Source organism: Etheostoma spectabile, chromosome 18 (genome assembly GCF_008692095.1).
Source record: "Etheostoma spectabile isolate EspeVRDwgs_2016 chromosome 18, UIUC_Espe_1.0, whole genome shotgun sequence".
NCBI lineage: Eukaryota > Metazoa > Chordata > Actinopteri > Perciformes > Percidae > Etheostoma > Etheostoma spectabile.
In genome coordinates this window covers 26,711,166-26,728,304 of record NC_045750.1, presented here as the reverse complement: position 1 = coordinate 26,728,304, position 17,139 = coordinate 26,711,166, and the positions used below count along the sequence as shown (strand labels likewise).

The 17,139-nt window shown below is 41.7% G+C and overlaps 2 protein-coding genes across 4 annotated transcripts in view; one reads left to right on the top strand and one right to left on the bottom strand.

Moving 5' to 3' along the window:
• The first annotated feature begins 440 nt into the window (after nt 1-440).
• Nucleotides 441-9,302, top strand: si:ch211-63o20.7 (Serine/threonine-protein kinase pdik1l-B-like). Of its 2 annotated transcripts, none has more exons than XM_032542197.1 (4): nt 441-652; nt 1,248-1,995; nt 3,116-3,341; nt 8,299-9,302. In XM_032542197.1, exons 2-4 carry the CDS (start codon nt 1,267-1,269, stop codon nt 8,541-8,543), a joined length of 1,200 nt encoding a protein of 399 aa, XP_032398088.1. In that variant the 5' UTR covers nt 441-652; nt 1,248-1,266; the 3' UTR covers nt 8,544-9,302. The 2 variants fall into 2 exon arrangements, with proteins under 2 accessions (XP_032398088.1, XP_032398087.1); XM_032542196.1 differs by having other exon boundaries at nt 510-652; nt 1,236-1,995.
• The window catches only part of elp3 (elongator acetyltransferase complex subunit 3), a 39,990-nt gene continuing 26,947 nt past the window's right edge, over nt 4,097-17,139 (bottom strand). The window contains exons 15-16 of one of the 2 annotated variants that reach the window (XR_004336042.1): nt 12,731-13,143; nt 4,097-4,107 (exon numbers count right to left, since the gene is read on the bottom strand). Coding sequence is in view for 1 of the 2 variants with exons in the window: in XM_032542190.1 (XP_032398081.1) it covers nt 13,052-13,143 (92 nt within the window). In the remaining variant the exon portion in view is untranslated. Of the gene's footprint in view, nt 4,108-12,136; nt 13,144-17,139 lie in introns of those variants that run through there. The other variant, XM_032542190.1, reaches the window with a different exon arrangement.

Genomic DNA, 17,139 nt, shown 5'->3' with positions numbered 1-17,139 from the left:
CACACACACACACACACACACACACACACACACACATACATACATACATACATACATACATACATACATACATACATACAAAATGCTTGTCAGTACTGAAAACTGAGGACCCACTGAAACTGTGAATCTTTTACAACGTTCAACATCGTATTTTCTAGCGAATATCTCTTTATTGTGTTAATTACATTTTCACACCTTAATATAACTCTTTCAATGATTATTTTCATTCTGTTTGAAATCAAGAGTCAGTTTCCATACCTTTTAAAAATCATTAACCCAGCTGAATCAAGAATGGATGGTCCGGAGGGACAGGGAAAGGCATAACCCGCCCTACTCGGCCTCTGATTGGCGGCGTGGGCAATTCAAATTGAATATGTCCTACAGTTCTGCTACCTACCAATCACAACACGCGGCTGAGTTTCCCGTAGCCAATCATGATGCACGTACAGACAGAGCGGGTCGCTATGAATGTTGACATGGTTGTCTGTAGCGTTTGTGTTGTTCTGACACTGAAAGTTCTCTCAGTATCTCAGTGGTGGATTAACAACAAATTATCCAAATTCGTTATTGTACAAGAAGGTTTGTGAATCAAGTAGCTAGATTGCAGATTCAAATCGATTCATTGCTGGTAATGTAAGCTGAAGTCTTGTGGGTAAGTTTGAAATGAAAGGAGCTCATTTGAAGCTAGAGCTTTGTGTGTCGCTTGCCTTTTAAACCAACGTTAACTTGAAGAATAACGTGTGTGGCTTAAAATATATTCATGGTGGCTAGACAGCGCCATGTTAAACGTATTCACTACCTTACTTTATATGGTCTCGACGCCACTTTGAAAATGTAAGTCGTATAGTAACTTATGTCAATGTGTTGTTAACTTCAACATGAAAAAACAACAGGAAAGCTAAGTGATTTGGGGAGTAAGTAACGTTAGCTGTAGCACATAATGTTACGTTACTTGGTAACGTTAAGTGTAGCTAGCTAATGTTAGCGGGATACCAGCTGCGTTACATTAACGTTTATCATCTGTAGCTTTAATTACGTACTTTGCTAGCTAAGTTAAACTAAAAAAAAAAAATCAGTCAGGTAAGCTAAGGGGCTGTAACGTTCTCTAGCTAAACGTTTGTCAGCTATTTCACAGTTAACGTCCGACTCATTGAGCTAGCTAACGGTTTTGTACGTTAACGCTACGTGTAATTTATTATCATTCTAGCTAACCTTAGTTATTTTATTTTTCTTACCACTTGCATTAGTCTCCATTGCCTGTGATAGATGGAGGAGCTCTACACTTTAGAGAGGGAGGTAGGACGAGGCAGCTACGGTGTTGTCTTTGAGGGCCAAATGGCCAAAACAGGACAGAGGGTGGCTATCAAGCGGCTGCCCTGCAGCAACCCGGAGTGCATTGAACTCTACCTGCAAGAGCTGTGGGCAATGAGAGCCACTGCCAAGAACCATGCCAATGTTATTGCACTCCACAGCTGCCTGCTGCAGACTGGGCCAAGGAGCCTGAAGCCCCTAAAACCAGGGAAACTGCCTCCACGTCTAGTTGAGAGCGTGCTGAAAGGCACTATAGTCGGAGCGCCACAAAGTCAGAAAAGGAATGACACCCAGCGGGGGGGCAACTCTTTCTCAAGACTTAAGGACAGGACCAACACTGTTCAGGCCAAGCCCAAGCTCCAGGACAAGACTAAATCAAATGCATGGGATTCTACAACTCCACAAAGGCCTCAAAACAGAGCTAGGAAGAGACCGGCCCAGACAGAGGAAGAGCAGCCGGGACCCCTGCGTTGCTCGGCCCTTTGGCTTGTGATGGAGTACTGTGATGGGGGTGACTTGAATCAGTATCTGCTCTCCAGGCCGCCCGACTCCCAGCGTAACCACAGCGTGGTGCGACAGCTCTGCAGTGCTCTGGCCTTCCTGCATAGTCTGGGGATCACCCACCGAGACCTGAAGCCTGACAATGTGCTGGTCTGTGTGACACCAAGAGGCCCCGTTGTCAAGGTAGGTAGATTGTTATGACATGACAGATTTTATGCAAGATCAAGTGGCATTCTCCTACACTAAGTACACAACATTTTGGAAAACTTACACTGTTCAAATTTGAAAGCATTGTAGTACAGTGTTTGGTTTTCACTGTAACAGTTAACTTGAGACATAATAAACAATATTACAAAGGCAAGAGGAAAGAATTATTGAAAAAAAAATGCTGTCCTTGCCCCAGTGTACCAAAACAATTAAAATACAAAATACTAAGAACATTTTTAACCGGTGCATTGTCAGGAGTCATAGAACGTTACCCCGGGTGCTTTTAATAAGAGGAGTATGATAAGTTGATAAATTGGAGATATTATGGAAATGTTTTTGGACGTATAATTTACTTTCATTCTTGTGGAATTGTTGGTATAATGATGGGGATGGTTAAATTGGCTAACCTTTTGCTGTTTATGAATTGTATGTTGAAGCTTATGAAGACTGACATGCATTTATGTTTTTTTAATATATGATTTAGCGCTCTAAATACAGGGGGATTTTTAGTTTCCATTCCACAAGTGCCTTAACTTGACATAATGAGGCCCAGTTTTGTTTTTACTGTTTAAGTGGAATTTTGGTGATGGTGCACATAGTCTGTCAATTAATTTGGTCCATAAAATGTTAATTATAAAAAAGCAAGTTTGCATATTCTAATGTGTTTTTTTTTGTTAGACCAGCAGTCCAAAAACCAAATAAATTCAGTTTACTATCATAAAAGACAAAGACCACCTGCAAATATTTACATTTGAGAAGCTGGAATTGGAAAATAATTTGCATTTTTACTCAAAATGATTAAAGTGCTGATCAAAAATAGTCGATTGATTTCGTTTCAGGTCTACTGAGTTTAACATCCACTTGTGTAATGTAATGTACTTCTCAGCCCTCTACAAATCTCTACGTGGCTTTTTTCAAAGGGGTAAAATAAAGCATCTGGTATCAGAACATTACTTGTTCACTCTTTTAGAGTCTAGAGATTTCTATCTCTAGAGACAGAAAAGGTTCTAGAGTTGTACATTGGTGAAAAAAGCCTTATGCCAACACAAAGCACTCTGTACTTCTTATTTAATGAGTCGGCCTGTCGTACCTGTAGGTGGCAGACTTTGGTCTTAGCAAGATGAGTGAAGGTCTGCTGGACGGGGATCTGACCAGGCAGCACTTCTCCTCCACTTGTGGCTCTGACTTCTACATGGCTCCAGAGGTGTGGGGGGGTTTGACCTACTCGGCCCAGGCGGACATCTTCTCCCTGGGTGTGATGTTCTGGGCGGTCCTGGAGAGAATCACCTTTCTGGAGGAAGGGGCCACGCAAGAACAACTGGGTAAGTGTACAGTGGAGAGTCAACAGAAAAGATTAGAAAGACAGAGATTTCGCTGAATTGTTGGGTGTCTGTAAATTATAGAGTGTGGCCTAGGCCTAGTGTATCTGTAAAGTGCCCTGAGAGAACTCCAGTAATGTTTTGACACTATAAATATAATTAGAATTTATATCGAGAAGAGAAAGAAAGAGATTGAGAATACCCAAAGCCGCCTTTTCTCAAACAAAACGGGATGAGCAACCAAAGCCAACTGGACCAGAGCAGTGAAGGCAAAATATTTATGTTGTGGAATTTCCGGAAACACCATGTTGTGGTATGATGAGACTAAAGAGAAAGCTTCATTAAAGTCTTCTAAGTCTCCCCAACCCTGTTCACATACGTGAATGAGTTGTGCTGCTCCTGAGCTTTTCCTTAACAATGTAAAAGTTCTAAATATGTGAACACAGCAGCGTTTCCACAAGGTCTTAAAAAGTCTAACATTTAAAAATCAAAATTTTAGGCCTTAATAAGTCTTACATTCGCTGAAGTATTGTTTTTAATGTCTTAAATCATTTTAAACAGGTGTTAATTTTCCTACATTCATGCAACGCTACTTCTGATGCTCTTTTTAAAAAAAAAATTATATATCATTTCACTGTATTACGACTAAAAATAAAACCAACATACAACCTATGTTGCAGCCAATCAGCTTTGTTGTTATCGGCGTAAGTCTCTTGGATTTCACCAGACATTAAACTGATTTTACTCTTCAAGCTCAAATTTAGCGATACTGGCGGGGGAAAAACTCTAAAGACTTTGTGAAACCTGCAGAAACTCTGATACAGATTTAGTCAGTATCCCCATGTATATGGGGCAGTGTTAACATGCTGGGGAACCCATCAGCACAGGGATGTCATGTTGTATTCCCCCCCCCCCAGCAGTCAGAGCACCCGCACAGAGGTTGAAAAGGTCGAGTGTGTGGTCCGGCAGCTTGATGACGCATCGCACTGAACCGAGTTTGACTTAATTAACTGGCACATATTAAAAATGTCACATACTATACATCATACATTCATCCACCCTGGATGGCACAGTCATAAATCTAAATGGCAAAGTGATGGCTAATTTACGCTATGTACATTTTGATATGGATTATAGTAGCTCTATTTCTTATAATACAAGCGGACAGTGTGTAAATAAGCCTTTCCTGCTCCAAACGAGCTGCTGTTGGAAGCACTTTAGACACCAGTTTCCTTCATATTAATTTAATATTTTCTTCGTCTTTTGGTCTAGAGATGCACCAATTGCAGTTTTCTTGGCCGATTTCTTATATATATATATATATATATATATATATATATATATATATATATATAGTAATATAGGGCATCCAGATAGCGCAGTGGTCTGTGCGGATGCCCATGTATAGAGGCTTGCTCCTCGACGCGGCGGGCCCGGTTCAAATCTGGCCTGTGGCCCCTTGCCGCATGTCACTCCCCTCTCTCTCTCCCCCTTTCCACATACTTACTCTGTCCTGTCCAAATAGGGAATAAAACCCCCCAAAAAAAAAAATATATATATATATTATAATATCTTTTTTTTTTTTTTTTTTTAAAGTCTGACCAGCAGCTTTTTCTTTTATCCTATAATTAACATTATACACAAACATTGTAACTTTTTTTTATGGAAAATAAAATTTTATGTTCATAATAAAACACAATACACATCTATCTATTAATCTATAAACTATAGAAAAAAATCTTTAGCCAAACAATCAAACTACCTACATTGAATATTTAAAGTAAAAAATCTACAAAGAGAGGGAGAAGACCAAACAACGTATTTACATATTTACCAGCTATATAAACACCCTAATCCAGAGGGGGAGAAAGTGTGAGAGAGACGCTCAAACAAACGGTATCTATATTCAGATAAGAATCAGAGAAAGTCTTTCAAGTATAGCTGTGCACAACAGCATTCAGACTTTAATATCCTATTGTTGTCAGAACCCCGATGTGGCCATAGGATGAGGAAGCGTCTTAATGGACACGGGGGCCCGGTTCCACTCTGCGCTCCAATATCACAGAGCAATGAAATGGCCGTTATACAGATGTCTCATTTTATTCACAAAAAAATGTCCGGAGCTGACTAGAAAGCGGGGAGATATGAACCATTATTCCCAGGTTTAGTGTCTGAGAACCTCCCTGAGTCATTGATACTCCATTTCCATTATGAAATGGTTCTGATTGGAGGGGGCAGGGGGGGGGGGGGATCACAATCCTCTTTGTCAGTAAGGAAATGGGGAGAGGCAGCTGGAGGCTTTTCACAGACAGATAAAATGGTCCATTATTTTACTTTATCCTCTGTTAAGACCCACACACCCACACAGTTACTGGGCTAGGCAGGGGAGCGGAGAGAGCATGGTCCTCTAGTGTCTGTTCTTCTTGAAGCCCGCGCCGGTTGACTTTTTGCTCAGTCGGGTTGGGAACTCATTGCTGGTGGTTTGTAACAATTATAACATGACAGTGCTTTTCCTGCATAGAGAATCTTTGTAGCCAGCCCCACAGGAAAATCCCCGGCACCAAAATGTCAAGAATTGATACTAAAAATAGCAAATCCAATCCTCTCTAAATGCGTTTAAGAGCAATTTACCTAAACAAGCTATTGAACAAGCAGAACATGTCAAAGTTTTATCTCCATAGTCGGGCTGTACCGGACTCTCCCGGTGATTTATTTAAATATTACTTTTTTTTAAATCCAGTTCTGTTAATTAGTTGTTTTTTTTACTCAAGCATAATATACATTTTTGTTTATTAAATTGTCAGAAATAACATTGAAATGCTTAGATTTTTATCAAATAAGGTCACTCAGGTTCATTCCTTTTACTGTCCACGGACTGATCATGCCTAATAAAGAGGCGTTGTTTACGTTATAGGATGTGTATTTGTGTCATTACATCATCTGGGTCACATAACAGTGATATATATATATATATATAACCACAAGATGTGTCCTGGGATACATTCAAAACTTTAGTTTGGACTTTTTAATACTTTTTAAAGTTTGACTGGAAGGGACAATTATATTCTTAATTGCAATTATTTCTGAGACAATTCCTTGTACAGCAAAATATTGAGATGCTACAGCTCTGATAGCTGGCCTCACAGGAGACTTGACCATAGACAGGGGAAGGAGACTGCGTCACAGATGTTACTAATAACTGCACATAATAATAATAACACATTTTATTTATGGGCGCCTTTCATAGCACCTTACAGTTAATACAGACAAAAACACAATTAAAAAGGAAAATGTAATTTAATTAAAACAAACACATAAAAAAACTTGAGATAGAAAATTCAAAGAAAGCAATCAATCCATGCTTTTGATGGAGAGTGGAGTCATGGGGGGTAGGCTTTTCAAAATGGGTTTGGATGGAGGTTTTAACGTGGGTAGAGACTCTATGGTACAGATGGATAGTGGGAGGTGCAGAATGGCTGAAGCCTCTAAACCCCACAATGCATTTTTACTCCCTAGAAAACTATATAATAAAAATAATACAGACTACAAGAAACCATGAGATTAGGTAACAATATGCATTTTAATTAGTTTCCCAGATAATCCTCTCATTTATTTGGATTGCAACTAATGGTTTCCTTCTACTCCTTAATCTAATTTCTTAATTTAATCATTTGATCAAGTCTAGTAAGTGTCAAAGACAAACGACCAAGCTACAGCTTAAAAGTTTTGTCTTTCTTAATTATTCTGATCTGCAGCCAAAACCCTGAATTATTAATGTCATAATGGTATGAAAGAAAAAAGAGGAAGCTCATCTTAGTACAACTTCTGAGGTCTAATCAGCGAGATTGATTATTACGGTGTGCAGGCATTCTGAGGCTCGTCCTCCCTCTTCTAACAGGTGCAACAACCAAAAAAAAGTTCTGTTCTCTGTGTTCATGGAGCTGTTACAAAAACACAATTTGTTGTAAACGCACAACACGTCATTTTCTGCAGCTAGGGCTAAAAACAAAAGACAGAGCAGTGGTGTCATCGCAGTCCGTTTCTCTCGGTTCAGACTGATCTCATGAGACGGTGGGGGGGGGGGATGGGTAAAACCCAGGACTTTCACCCCAGAGACCGGGGATTGTCTCACGTGTCACGTATCCTAAACTCAACCGTTGCCTTCTTCTCGCGACAACAGGGCACGTGGCGGTATCGGGGCAAGTGGTGTGTATGTTTATGCCCGCTGTATACAGCGTAGACGTACATGCGGATAGCTCAAAATGCGTACAAATAACACGCCACTTGGCTTAAGAAATATATCATGTGGACTCGCTGACAGTGGGGGCGACAGAAACTACGCAATGTAGCTTTAAGGAAGTTTCCTTTTGATTATTACTAAGTGAAAGGCTTGTTGTTAGCAATAAATCCTCGTCAACGTCAGCTCTGTCTGTGGCTGTCAGTCAGCCGTCTACACACCACGCTGAGACCACTCTAGTATCAGTGGCAATCTAAAGGGTTAACGGGGTCGTTAGGAAAAAAACGGTGTGTCATGTGTCAGACTCACTGACCCATGGTGCAATAAGGAAGGACACACACACACACATATGTATATATGTGTGTACTGTATGTGTAAATACACACATACATATACTGAAACACACAAATATACATACAGTATATTTGTGTGTTTCAGTGATTTTGAAGAGCTACAAGGAATACAAAGTTGTTTTGACACAAAGGGCCTCCAGTGTTTTGTAAAGGTCATTTATTTCCTGGTCAAACACTCTCTTCTTTGTCTGTCAAAAAGCACTTGAGTTCTGTTGGTGATTCCTAGAAATATGTCACACCAGTAGGCACTCGACTATTTGCAGATAAAAAGTGTTGCTCACAATCCCTGACACTCGGCCTCCCTGCAGTCTGTGGTGCAGCGGTCAGCCAGGAACCGTAACCATGTCTTCCCCGGTGTTCCCTCCTGTAGGTGCCTACGTGTGCAAGGGTCGCTCCGGCTGGCTGATGCCACTGGGGGAAGCTTTGTGGGAGAATGCCGACCTCCAGCTGTGTATCCCTATGAAGTTTAAGAGGGCGCCCCCGCTGCCGCCCCCGCCCGGTCCAGCCATGTGCACCCTGCTTTTAGACATGCTCGCCTCAAACCCGGACGCTCGGCCCTCGGCAGACCAGCTGGAGGCCCGAGTGCACTCTGCTCTGGACGAGGACTCCCGCTGACCGAGTGCACTTAAGAGACCATAATGGCTATAACCACCTCCGTACTGCTACATGGAAATATTGACAGTGGACCCCCTGACTGCAGAACTTCCTACATGTGTAAGCAATAGCCACTTTGCTGCCACAGGGAAGTGGGGAAAGCAAATATGTATGATTATATGGGATTGCAGCTGCTTTTCGTGTTACTGAAACATAAGCTTATTTTCTGATCTGCGTAGGAAACCACATAAAGGGAAAATGGAAATCAAGAGGCCCATTATAGCCTGTCTGTACTGCTGACAAAACACGCAATGATATTCAAACTGCTCGACATAAAGATCTAGTGGGACTCACTCAAGCTGTATCTGATGTGAGCGCCATGCTGTTGCTTGGGCCTTGAATGCTTGACATAGAAAATCTATTTTAGTGTGTACATACAGTATGGCTGAAATGAAATGCTAGGGGTTAGCTGCTGCTTTGTGTCTGGGTCCACTGGGTTTTGGGTCCATTATTTCAGCTTCATGTCGGGTGTTAATTTTGACTTGATTCACAGACGTTGGGCTTTTTACTTGTTGAAAAATGTAGCTAACATTGAAAAACATGATTTATACCATACCCCAATCTTTCCACCACACATTGGCTTCGCATAGATGTTACAGTTCACTGGGCTTCCATATGTCTTAAATATGTAAAGTGAGTGATCATACACAAACACAAGTCTTGATTGTTGTTAATACTCTGTCATCAGCAGGTGTCAATAAAACGCTACGGTGATTCTCAGGTCGCAGTTTGTGGGGCTCTTTCTCTAAATCCGTCCTAGTTTAAATTAGAGATGTTTCGATATCTTCTCCGATACGGCCCAGAACGCTCACATTTTATGTTTATGCTCCAATACTACGGACTAAAGCCCTAAAGAAAATCTACGTTAAAGTAGTTGTTTTTCCGTTAAATATAGAAATCACATCCATACAGGGCTAGTAGTATACAGCTGTTAAAACATAATCAAATATATGACTCATGTATCGGCTCAGTACTCGGTATCGGCCGATACGCATGTTCAGGTATCAGAATCGGTATTGGGAAGGAAAAAATGATATCGGACCATCTCAACGTTAAATAAGGTACTGTCAAGTCTCACAATGTGCGATGGATTTGAGCAAACATACAATGTTATTTTTGGAGTATTGCATATGTACTGAATATAATACAATTTATTATAATTTTTGATGACTTTGCTAGTTATTTCTTGTTGTTGGTTACATAAAGTTGTAACAATAAGATTAATGAAATTAACACATTTCAAACCAACATGGTCACAATACTCCTCGTTCTGGTTTTAAATAACAAATATTCATAAAAATACGTAAATATATATATATATATATATAAGTTTTGAAACTTCAAGCTTTTCATGCAAATTAAAATATGACTTGAACTTTTTTTGTTTCTGTCAGCGTTTATTCTTCCTCATTATTCACCGGTTAGCTTTGACTCAGTGACGTTTTAGAATGGTACTAAAAGAGGATTCTGAAAGTTGAGGCCAGTAGTCTAGTGAGATGTGCAGCATGAGGCTCACGGTGACTAACTACCCATAATGCACCGTCCCCTCATGAACAGGAAATTAAAGCCAGTTATTAAAGTTGTTTCTGATCATATCCAGGCCGAGTCCACAGCGTTTATTACTAGCCATCAGTCTTAGTCACTGATCGACCATATCTTAGATGACTACTACTAATTTAAAACATGGTTTGCTCACACGCTTTGAAATCAGATTTTAGATCGGCTTTAAATCTTAATTGGGTTTCTCTAAAATAAAAAGATTCTGAAATCGTATTAGATAACGTCATCCAGTTTTGGTTTGGATCAGAATCAAACCAGTAGGATTGGTATATAAAACAAACGGGGGTCATCCTAACGGCAGCAGAAGGGCGGATGCAAGGGGAGTTTCAGAAGCAAAATGGAAGAAACCTGTTAAAACGGTCAACTAAAACATTTGGATTGAAAGAGAAAACACTTCACCGGATAAAAGACATCAGGTACGATAACGTACCGTGTGTTGTGGAACAAGCTAAGCTAGCTCGTTAGCCAGAAAGCTAAGCATCATGCCAGACGTAAATACTACTGAAAGATGTAGTCGAAATCAGAAGTGCATTCCTAAACTAGTCTGAGCTTCTAGTTCTAGTCTTCAGTCCAAAAAAAATCACGTTTTTGTAGGGATTTGTAGGGTCTTTGTAAAGTATAGTGTGTGGTCTAGACCTACTCTATCTGTAAAGTGTCTTAAAATAACTGTTGTTATGAATAGATACTATAAATAGTATTATAGTATAATATTATTGTATTTAATAATGCTATGGGAACCCCACTATAATAATTCTGAACCTCTAAGTGTTAACCTTTATTTTTTCCCTGTAGGCTGTATTAAATTGCATATATGAAAGTAGTGATATCTGGCAGCCACAATAAAGTATCCATTCCAGTCTCTTACAACCTAGCATTGTAAACTAGGGGCACGGAAGACTTGTATCATGTGGACAGATTTATTGTCATTACTTAGCAGTCCTCATGGGGGCGCTATAGCTTTAACATAAATCAGCCTACTTGTAACAAGCGATGATAGTCTTACTGGTCTATAGGTAAGGTAGTCACTAAGATAGGCATCCACAGATTCACTGAACCACGTGTATGTTTATCATTAAAACAGGATTAATAAAATCATGCCGACAATTATTTTAATAGCTTAGTATTCTATGTACTTTAAAGGTACTGTATGTTTTTGTAGGCCCAGTTTAACATGCAACTTCTTTTATTCTACATATGTAGCAGTGGGTCCCTGCTCCATCTCTTTTTCAGTTTGGCTTAAAAATGTTGGACGACCCGGGGATATTGCATACATCTTCTCTTACTCCGGTAACTTTAGTAGACAAGTCCTGTAACCTTCACTTCAGTGAACTTTTAAGTGAACTTGCTAGCTCATGTTGCAGTGAAGATTAGACCGAACTCTTCCTCCTCTACGGGACAAATCAGCTCGGCACAGACTCAGCGAGGGGGGTGTGTGTGTGTGTGTGAGGGGTGGGGGGGGGGTCCTTTCACATTTCACAGCTGATAGCGAGAGTGAGCAAGCGTAGAGAGAAAGCCCGAATGTGGCATTCCTCGATGCGTCAGGACTGCAGCAGCACCAACACACAGCACGGCACAGTCACGACACAGCAGCAGCACCCAGGAGATGATGCATGGCCGCTTATCTTCAGTCACCCCGCGCAGCTGAAATCTAGATGAGACATAGGTTGCCACAGGAGCTTTTTTTTGTGCTTTATTGATACAATGCCTTTCCAGTAACGGAGTGGCTGAACACAGCATTCAGTCAATGGCCAATAGACAGGTAACTGATGGAGATGTAATTGGAAAGGCTGTGTCAAACGAGCCCGTAAAACCCTCTCACAGGGCAATCAGTGGGGGGTCTCCTGCAAGGGCAGGCCCCCTTGACATTGGGGAATACATCATAGGAGCTACTCTGACCATGTGACCTTTCTTTTTTGCTATTCTCTCATTATGGTGTAATTATCATAATGTATCTCTATAGTAAGAACATTTTCTCATTAAGCAGAACACTAACAGTAACTGAAATATACTTTATTCTTTTAGAAGAAAAAAAAAAAAAAAAAAAAAGATGGTCAAGTGATGTGTTCAACATCTGGAATTTACTAGAATACATGAAGCCCAAGAACGCATGAAACACAAGTAATAGGATTAACTGTGGGGCTTTAAAAAAGCAATTTATGTAACGCTAATATTCAATTTCCTGCCCTATAAATCGAAACGGCCGCCCAGCGAGGACACTTTCCAGTTTATTCATCCACTGCCAGCCGTTAATGAACGCTTGACTCATAATGGCTTTCCTATTTAATTGCAACACAAACATGATTAACTCAAACCGCAATGCTAAACAGGTTTCTCATCCTAGACGAACACAAACAAAAAGGGATAGCCAGGCATTTTGATTTTTATTTACCAGACACATGTAACATCTGAGTAAAATTAAAAATGCCTCAGCAGGATTGTCCTCATTTCTTGTCCAACTGAAATCAGAACTGCTGAAACAGAGTTCATAGACAAGGCACTGGTGGTACCAATTAGTTTCAATGTGGCAAGCTGTGTGTTTGGTACCAGTTTTAAGAAATGGAGAAACAAAAAAAAAGATTAAAAAAAACAAAAAAGTTTGCGTCTCGAAATGAACTCAAAGCCTCGTCCACCAGATGTTCCGGCTTCATCCTGATCAGGGTCACTTTATTCCTTCCACACCTCACGTCTCCTTATCTTTAAATAAAAAAGAAAGCGGAGGAGATGCAACAGCGTTCCCTGGTGTGTCCCCGATAAAAACCGAACCATTATCTCCTCTGATGCTAAGAAAACACAAGTTCCACTAAACATACTGCGGCAACCACTTCCCAGAATGTTGTCTTGATAAATACAATAACGTGTGTGTACGTGCGTCTGTGTCCATTGTCCTGATAAAAAAACAGTGTCCAGGTTCAGTCCATTCCGGGTCCATCGAGGTCCTTCACCATGTACGGCCCCTCCAACTCATAGCCCATCTTCCTGTAGTAGTTCCTTGTTCCCACGCCTGCAAAACACACCAGAGGGGAAACAACTTGCTGCTCAGTTCAATAAAAATGACCCCTCCTGTTGTCCTCGGGTTTAAAAAATGTCTATATCTGAAATATGGGTTTCTTTTTAACTATTTTTTTTATTTTTATTTATCATTACCAGAAAAACAAAAACAAAAAAAAAACACTCCTACAATTGATCACTTTCATTCCTCTGATCTTAACTATTAGTCAAAATGATTCATAATTTCTGCTTTTTTTTTTAAACTCAAATATTAGGTATAATTCTATATAAATGAGGGTTATTGACCGTGGATTCCAAACAGTAGTGTAAAACTAGTAGTAGTAAGGTGGTGGTGGTGGTGAAAAATGTCAAATTTTTGTCAGTTTTTGGACCCGGGAGGACAACACAAGGGATAACAAAAGAAAAGAAGACATGGAAATCTCACTTTTTACAATATGGGACTTTTAACAACCAAATCCATGTTTTTTTTCTAGCACGTCCCTCTGCTGCCAGTTTGGTGAGCCGAGTTTATACGTCAGCAAATCCACAGCAACAGGGGAACGATGCTGGAAATGCAAAGAAAGAAACCTCCAGCTCTTAGTGTGGGAATGTTTAATGTATTGATCTAAAAATGAATGCGTGATCCTTACAGTATCTGTTATTATCCCCAGCTGATTCATAGCGTATGAAAGCTTCTCCCTCAGCGTATTAAACCCGTGCAGCGGGACACTTGTTGACAAATCCACAGCCCCTGATTGGAGAAGAGCTACGCCAGAGCGGAGCGATACTGCACACGGCCGCCCACTGTGTTTACCTTCATTAAGGCATGTGTGTATGACGCCGGGCCGCTTCAACAGGAACACCCCCCTCCACCCCCCCCCCCCCCCCCCCCCCCCCCACACCCACACACACCTCTGCAGCAGTTTCCTTTCCAGACTTATTTCAGCAAAAGTGGTGTTTCATGTTTTATTACCAGGCAAATGCTGCTGTAAATCATCAAATATGATATTATCATGTAACCATTTCAAATGTAATATGCAGCAGAATTATGTTATGCTAGTGTTACACTGATGCAATCATGAAAACAGCTTCACCAAAACAACATAAGTTTATAGCTTTTCATTATTTGCTTCTGATATTGGAGGTCTATTTGGGGGAGGGGGGGGGGCAGAGCTACCCCAAATGTCCTAAGCCCACAAAATAAAAATAATGTTTATTGCATATTTCACGAAACTGTCAGTTGGGGAAAAGGCAGAGACGGCGGCCCAAACGAGCGACCGCGTGCATTTTAACGGTGTGTGGACGAGCAAGGTAGAGAGAGAGAGAGAGGAGAGAGAGAGAGGAAAGGGAGAGAGAGAGCGAGAGAGAGAGAGAGAGCGAGAGAAGGGTGTCTGCGGGGGATTAAAACCAGAGACAGTTAAGAATGGACCAAACAGCTCGTTGCTCTGGACCAGTGAAGGCTCTCAGAAACCCAAAGTAGAAGATGGTCCACAGAGTGAAGTCTGAGAAGATGACACACCGCTGCTAAATCACACACACACCCACACACACACACAACACACACACACGAGTTACTGCACACACACACAGAGTTACTGCACGCACACACACACACACACAGAGTAACTGCACGCACCCGCACACACACACACAGTTAATGCACCACTACACAGAGTTACGGCACACACACAGAGTTACTGCCACGCACACAAACACACATACAGTTACGGACCCACGCACACACACACACACACACAGTTACTGCATGCACATGCACGCACACACACACCACACACACAACACAACACAGAGTTACGCACACACAGACAGAGTAATGCACGCACACGCCACACACACACACCACAGTTAATGCACAATACACAGAGTTACTGCAACACACACAGAGGTTGCACGCACCACACACACACACACACACACACACCCACACACACACACACACACACACAGAGTTACTGCACGCACACACACACACCACACCACCCCCACACACAGTGTAACTGCACCAACACACACCCAGCAGTTACAGCACACAACACAGAGTTATGCACGCACACACACACGCACACACACAACACAGTTATGCACACACACACAGTTACTGCCACACGCACACAGTACTGCACACACACACACACACAGTTACTGCATGCAAATGCACGCGCACACACACACACCACACAACACACACACACACACACACACACACCACACACACACACACACACAGAGTTTACTTGAGATAAGGATAAAGGGAGATTTTAGTTAACAATAGTCTAGCTAGAGTAAATGAATGAAATACTAGAAACAAATAACTGTTAGCTATGCAATGCTTCGCTATTTCTTGCCAATAATATAGCAAGCTATCTAAATAGTATTAAAAACAATATCAGGCCCCGCAGAATGTTGTTCCTGAAAACTACATTCAGGCGGCATCTTAATGCTATTGTAAGTTATACCTTCAAATTCATGCAGCAGATGGACACTGGAGATATTTAGAGAGAGACAGAGAGGGGACAGAGAAAGAGGGAGACAGAGCGAGAGACAGAGGGAGAAAGACAGAGCGAGACAGATCTCAGAAAGGCATGGAAGCAAGAAATGTATGTTGTTCTTATGTTTTTGCAACACAGAGGTAGTTTTTGTCATGCCAATAAAGCACATGAAATTGAAATTCCAGAGGGGAGAGAGAGAGAGAGAGGAGAGAGAGAGAGGAGAGAGAGGGAGAGAGAGCTGATGCTGAGGGAAGCGGCTTGATTGAGGTCAGTAACATTAGTGGGCTAGAGCAACGGTCTCAAAGAGGGGTCACGGACCCCCAGGGGTCCTTGAAGGGGTCCAGGGGGTCCTCCAGCAAAAACTGATTTTCACTTTAATTCCATCCAAAATAACAGATTGTTTTTCACTCATGCAGAGTGTTTCTGTAATAAAAACATCTAAAAAATCAAAAATCCTATTAGGGGGACCCTTGGAAAAAAAAAATCAAACAAATGGGGTCCGTGGTTAGTTTCTGACATTTGGATGTTGACATGGCACTTCGATAAATAAAAGCGATCCAATCACAGTTGTTGTGGGCTGCGTTGCCGCGACATGTAAAATCTTTTGAGAGGTGCACGTCGGCTACGCCGTCGTGGTCCCTCGCCAGTACCACGGAGTTGATTTAACGCAGAAGAATCACTTGGCTTAACGGGCGCCGACATCACCACCTGCTGTGTTATGTCGACTAGCGTCACGTGCAACGTGCGTCTGTTGCCGCTAACGTCCGTTTGGTGGGGCCAGCGAAGGTGTTTAAGTGACACCAAAATGAGGGGCAACCGGAATCAGTATCCATATTGCGCAGTCCCAGTCGAAGTGTCCTTGGGCAACGCCATGAACCCGGGATGTGTGTGAGGTGTATCTGATGAGCAGGTGGCAGCACGGCAGCCTGGCCACAGTGCGTGAAGTGGTGTGAATGGTGAATTGTTCCTCTGTGCTTTGGAATAGTCGTTAAGACTAGAAAAGCGATATTAAAAACAGTCCATTTCATGAGATGCGGTAGTTAGGTTTCATAACGAGAGGATAAATGATGATCTTTGGCTATGCTGTTTTGTTCCTTACTGAGATAACAGCAATTTGCTAAGAAGCCTGTTCATCTCTGGCAATTCTCTCTGCCTCCTCCATCAGCATCATGCCAAAACCCGAGCATGGAGGAGGGGGGAAACAAGCACAATTGTTGAGATTAATCTCAGTCTTGAACCTTTTGGTCTCATATTGGCCAAAGAACATCCAGGCCAGGAGTTACAGGGCGGAGAGAAAAACAATCAAGACTCACAGCTGGAAAAAAGAAAGGGTCTGGTGTGGGTTATTTACTTTGCATGTGGGGTATGAGTGTCAAAGTGTAGCACCTGATCTGCGAACCTGGGGAGGTCACCGGTGCTAGAGGGGATAGGACTGCGATGAAGTCAAGGTAGCGGAACGGAAGATGGACAAGCTTTGAGAGGGGGGAAGGAATGAGGGG

Coding starts and splice junctions, on each gene's coding strand:
- si:ch211-63o20.7 (XM_032542197.1), top strand. CDS start 1,267: ATGGAGGAGCTCTACACTTTAGAGAGGGAGGTAGGACGAGGCAGCTAC. Junction 1,996..3,115: donor CAAGAGGCCCCGTTGTCAAG/GTAGGTAGATTG, acceptor TCGTACCTGTAG/GTGGCAGACTTTGGTCTTAG. Junction 3,342..8,298: donor GGCCACGCAAGAACAACTGG/GTAAGTGTACAG, acceptor TCCCTCCTGTAG/GTGCCTACGTGTGCAAGGGT.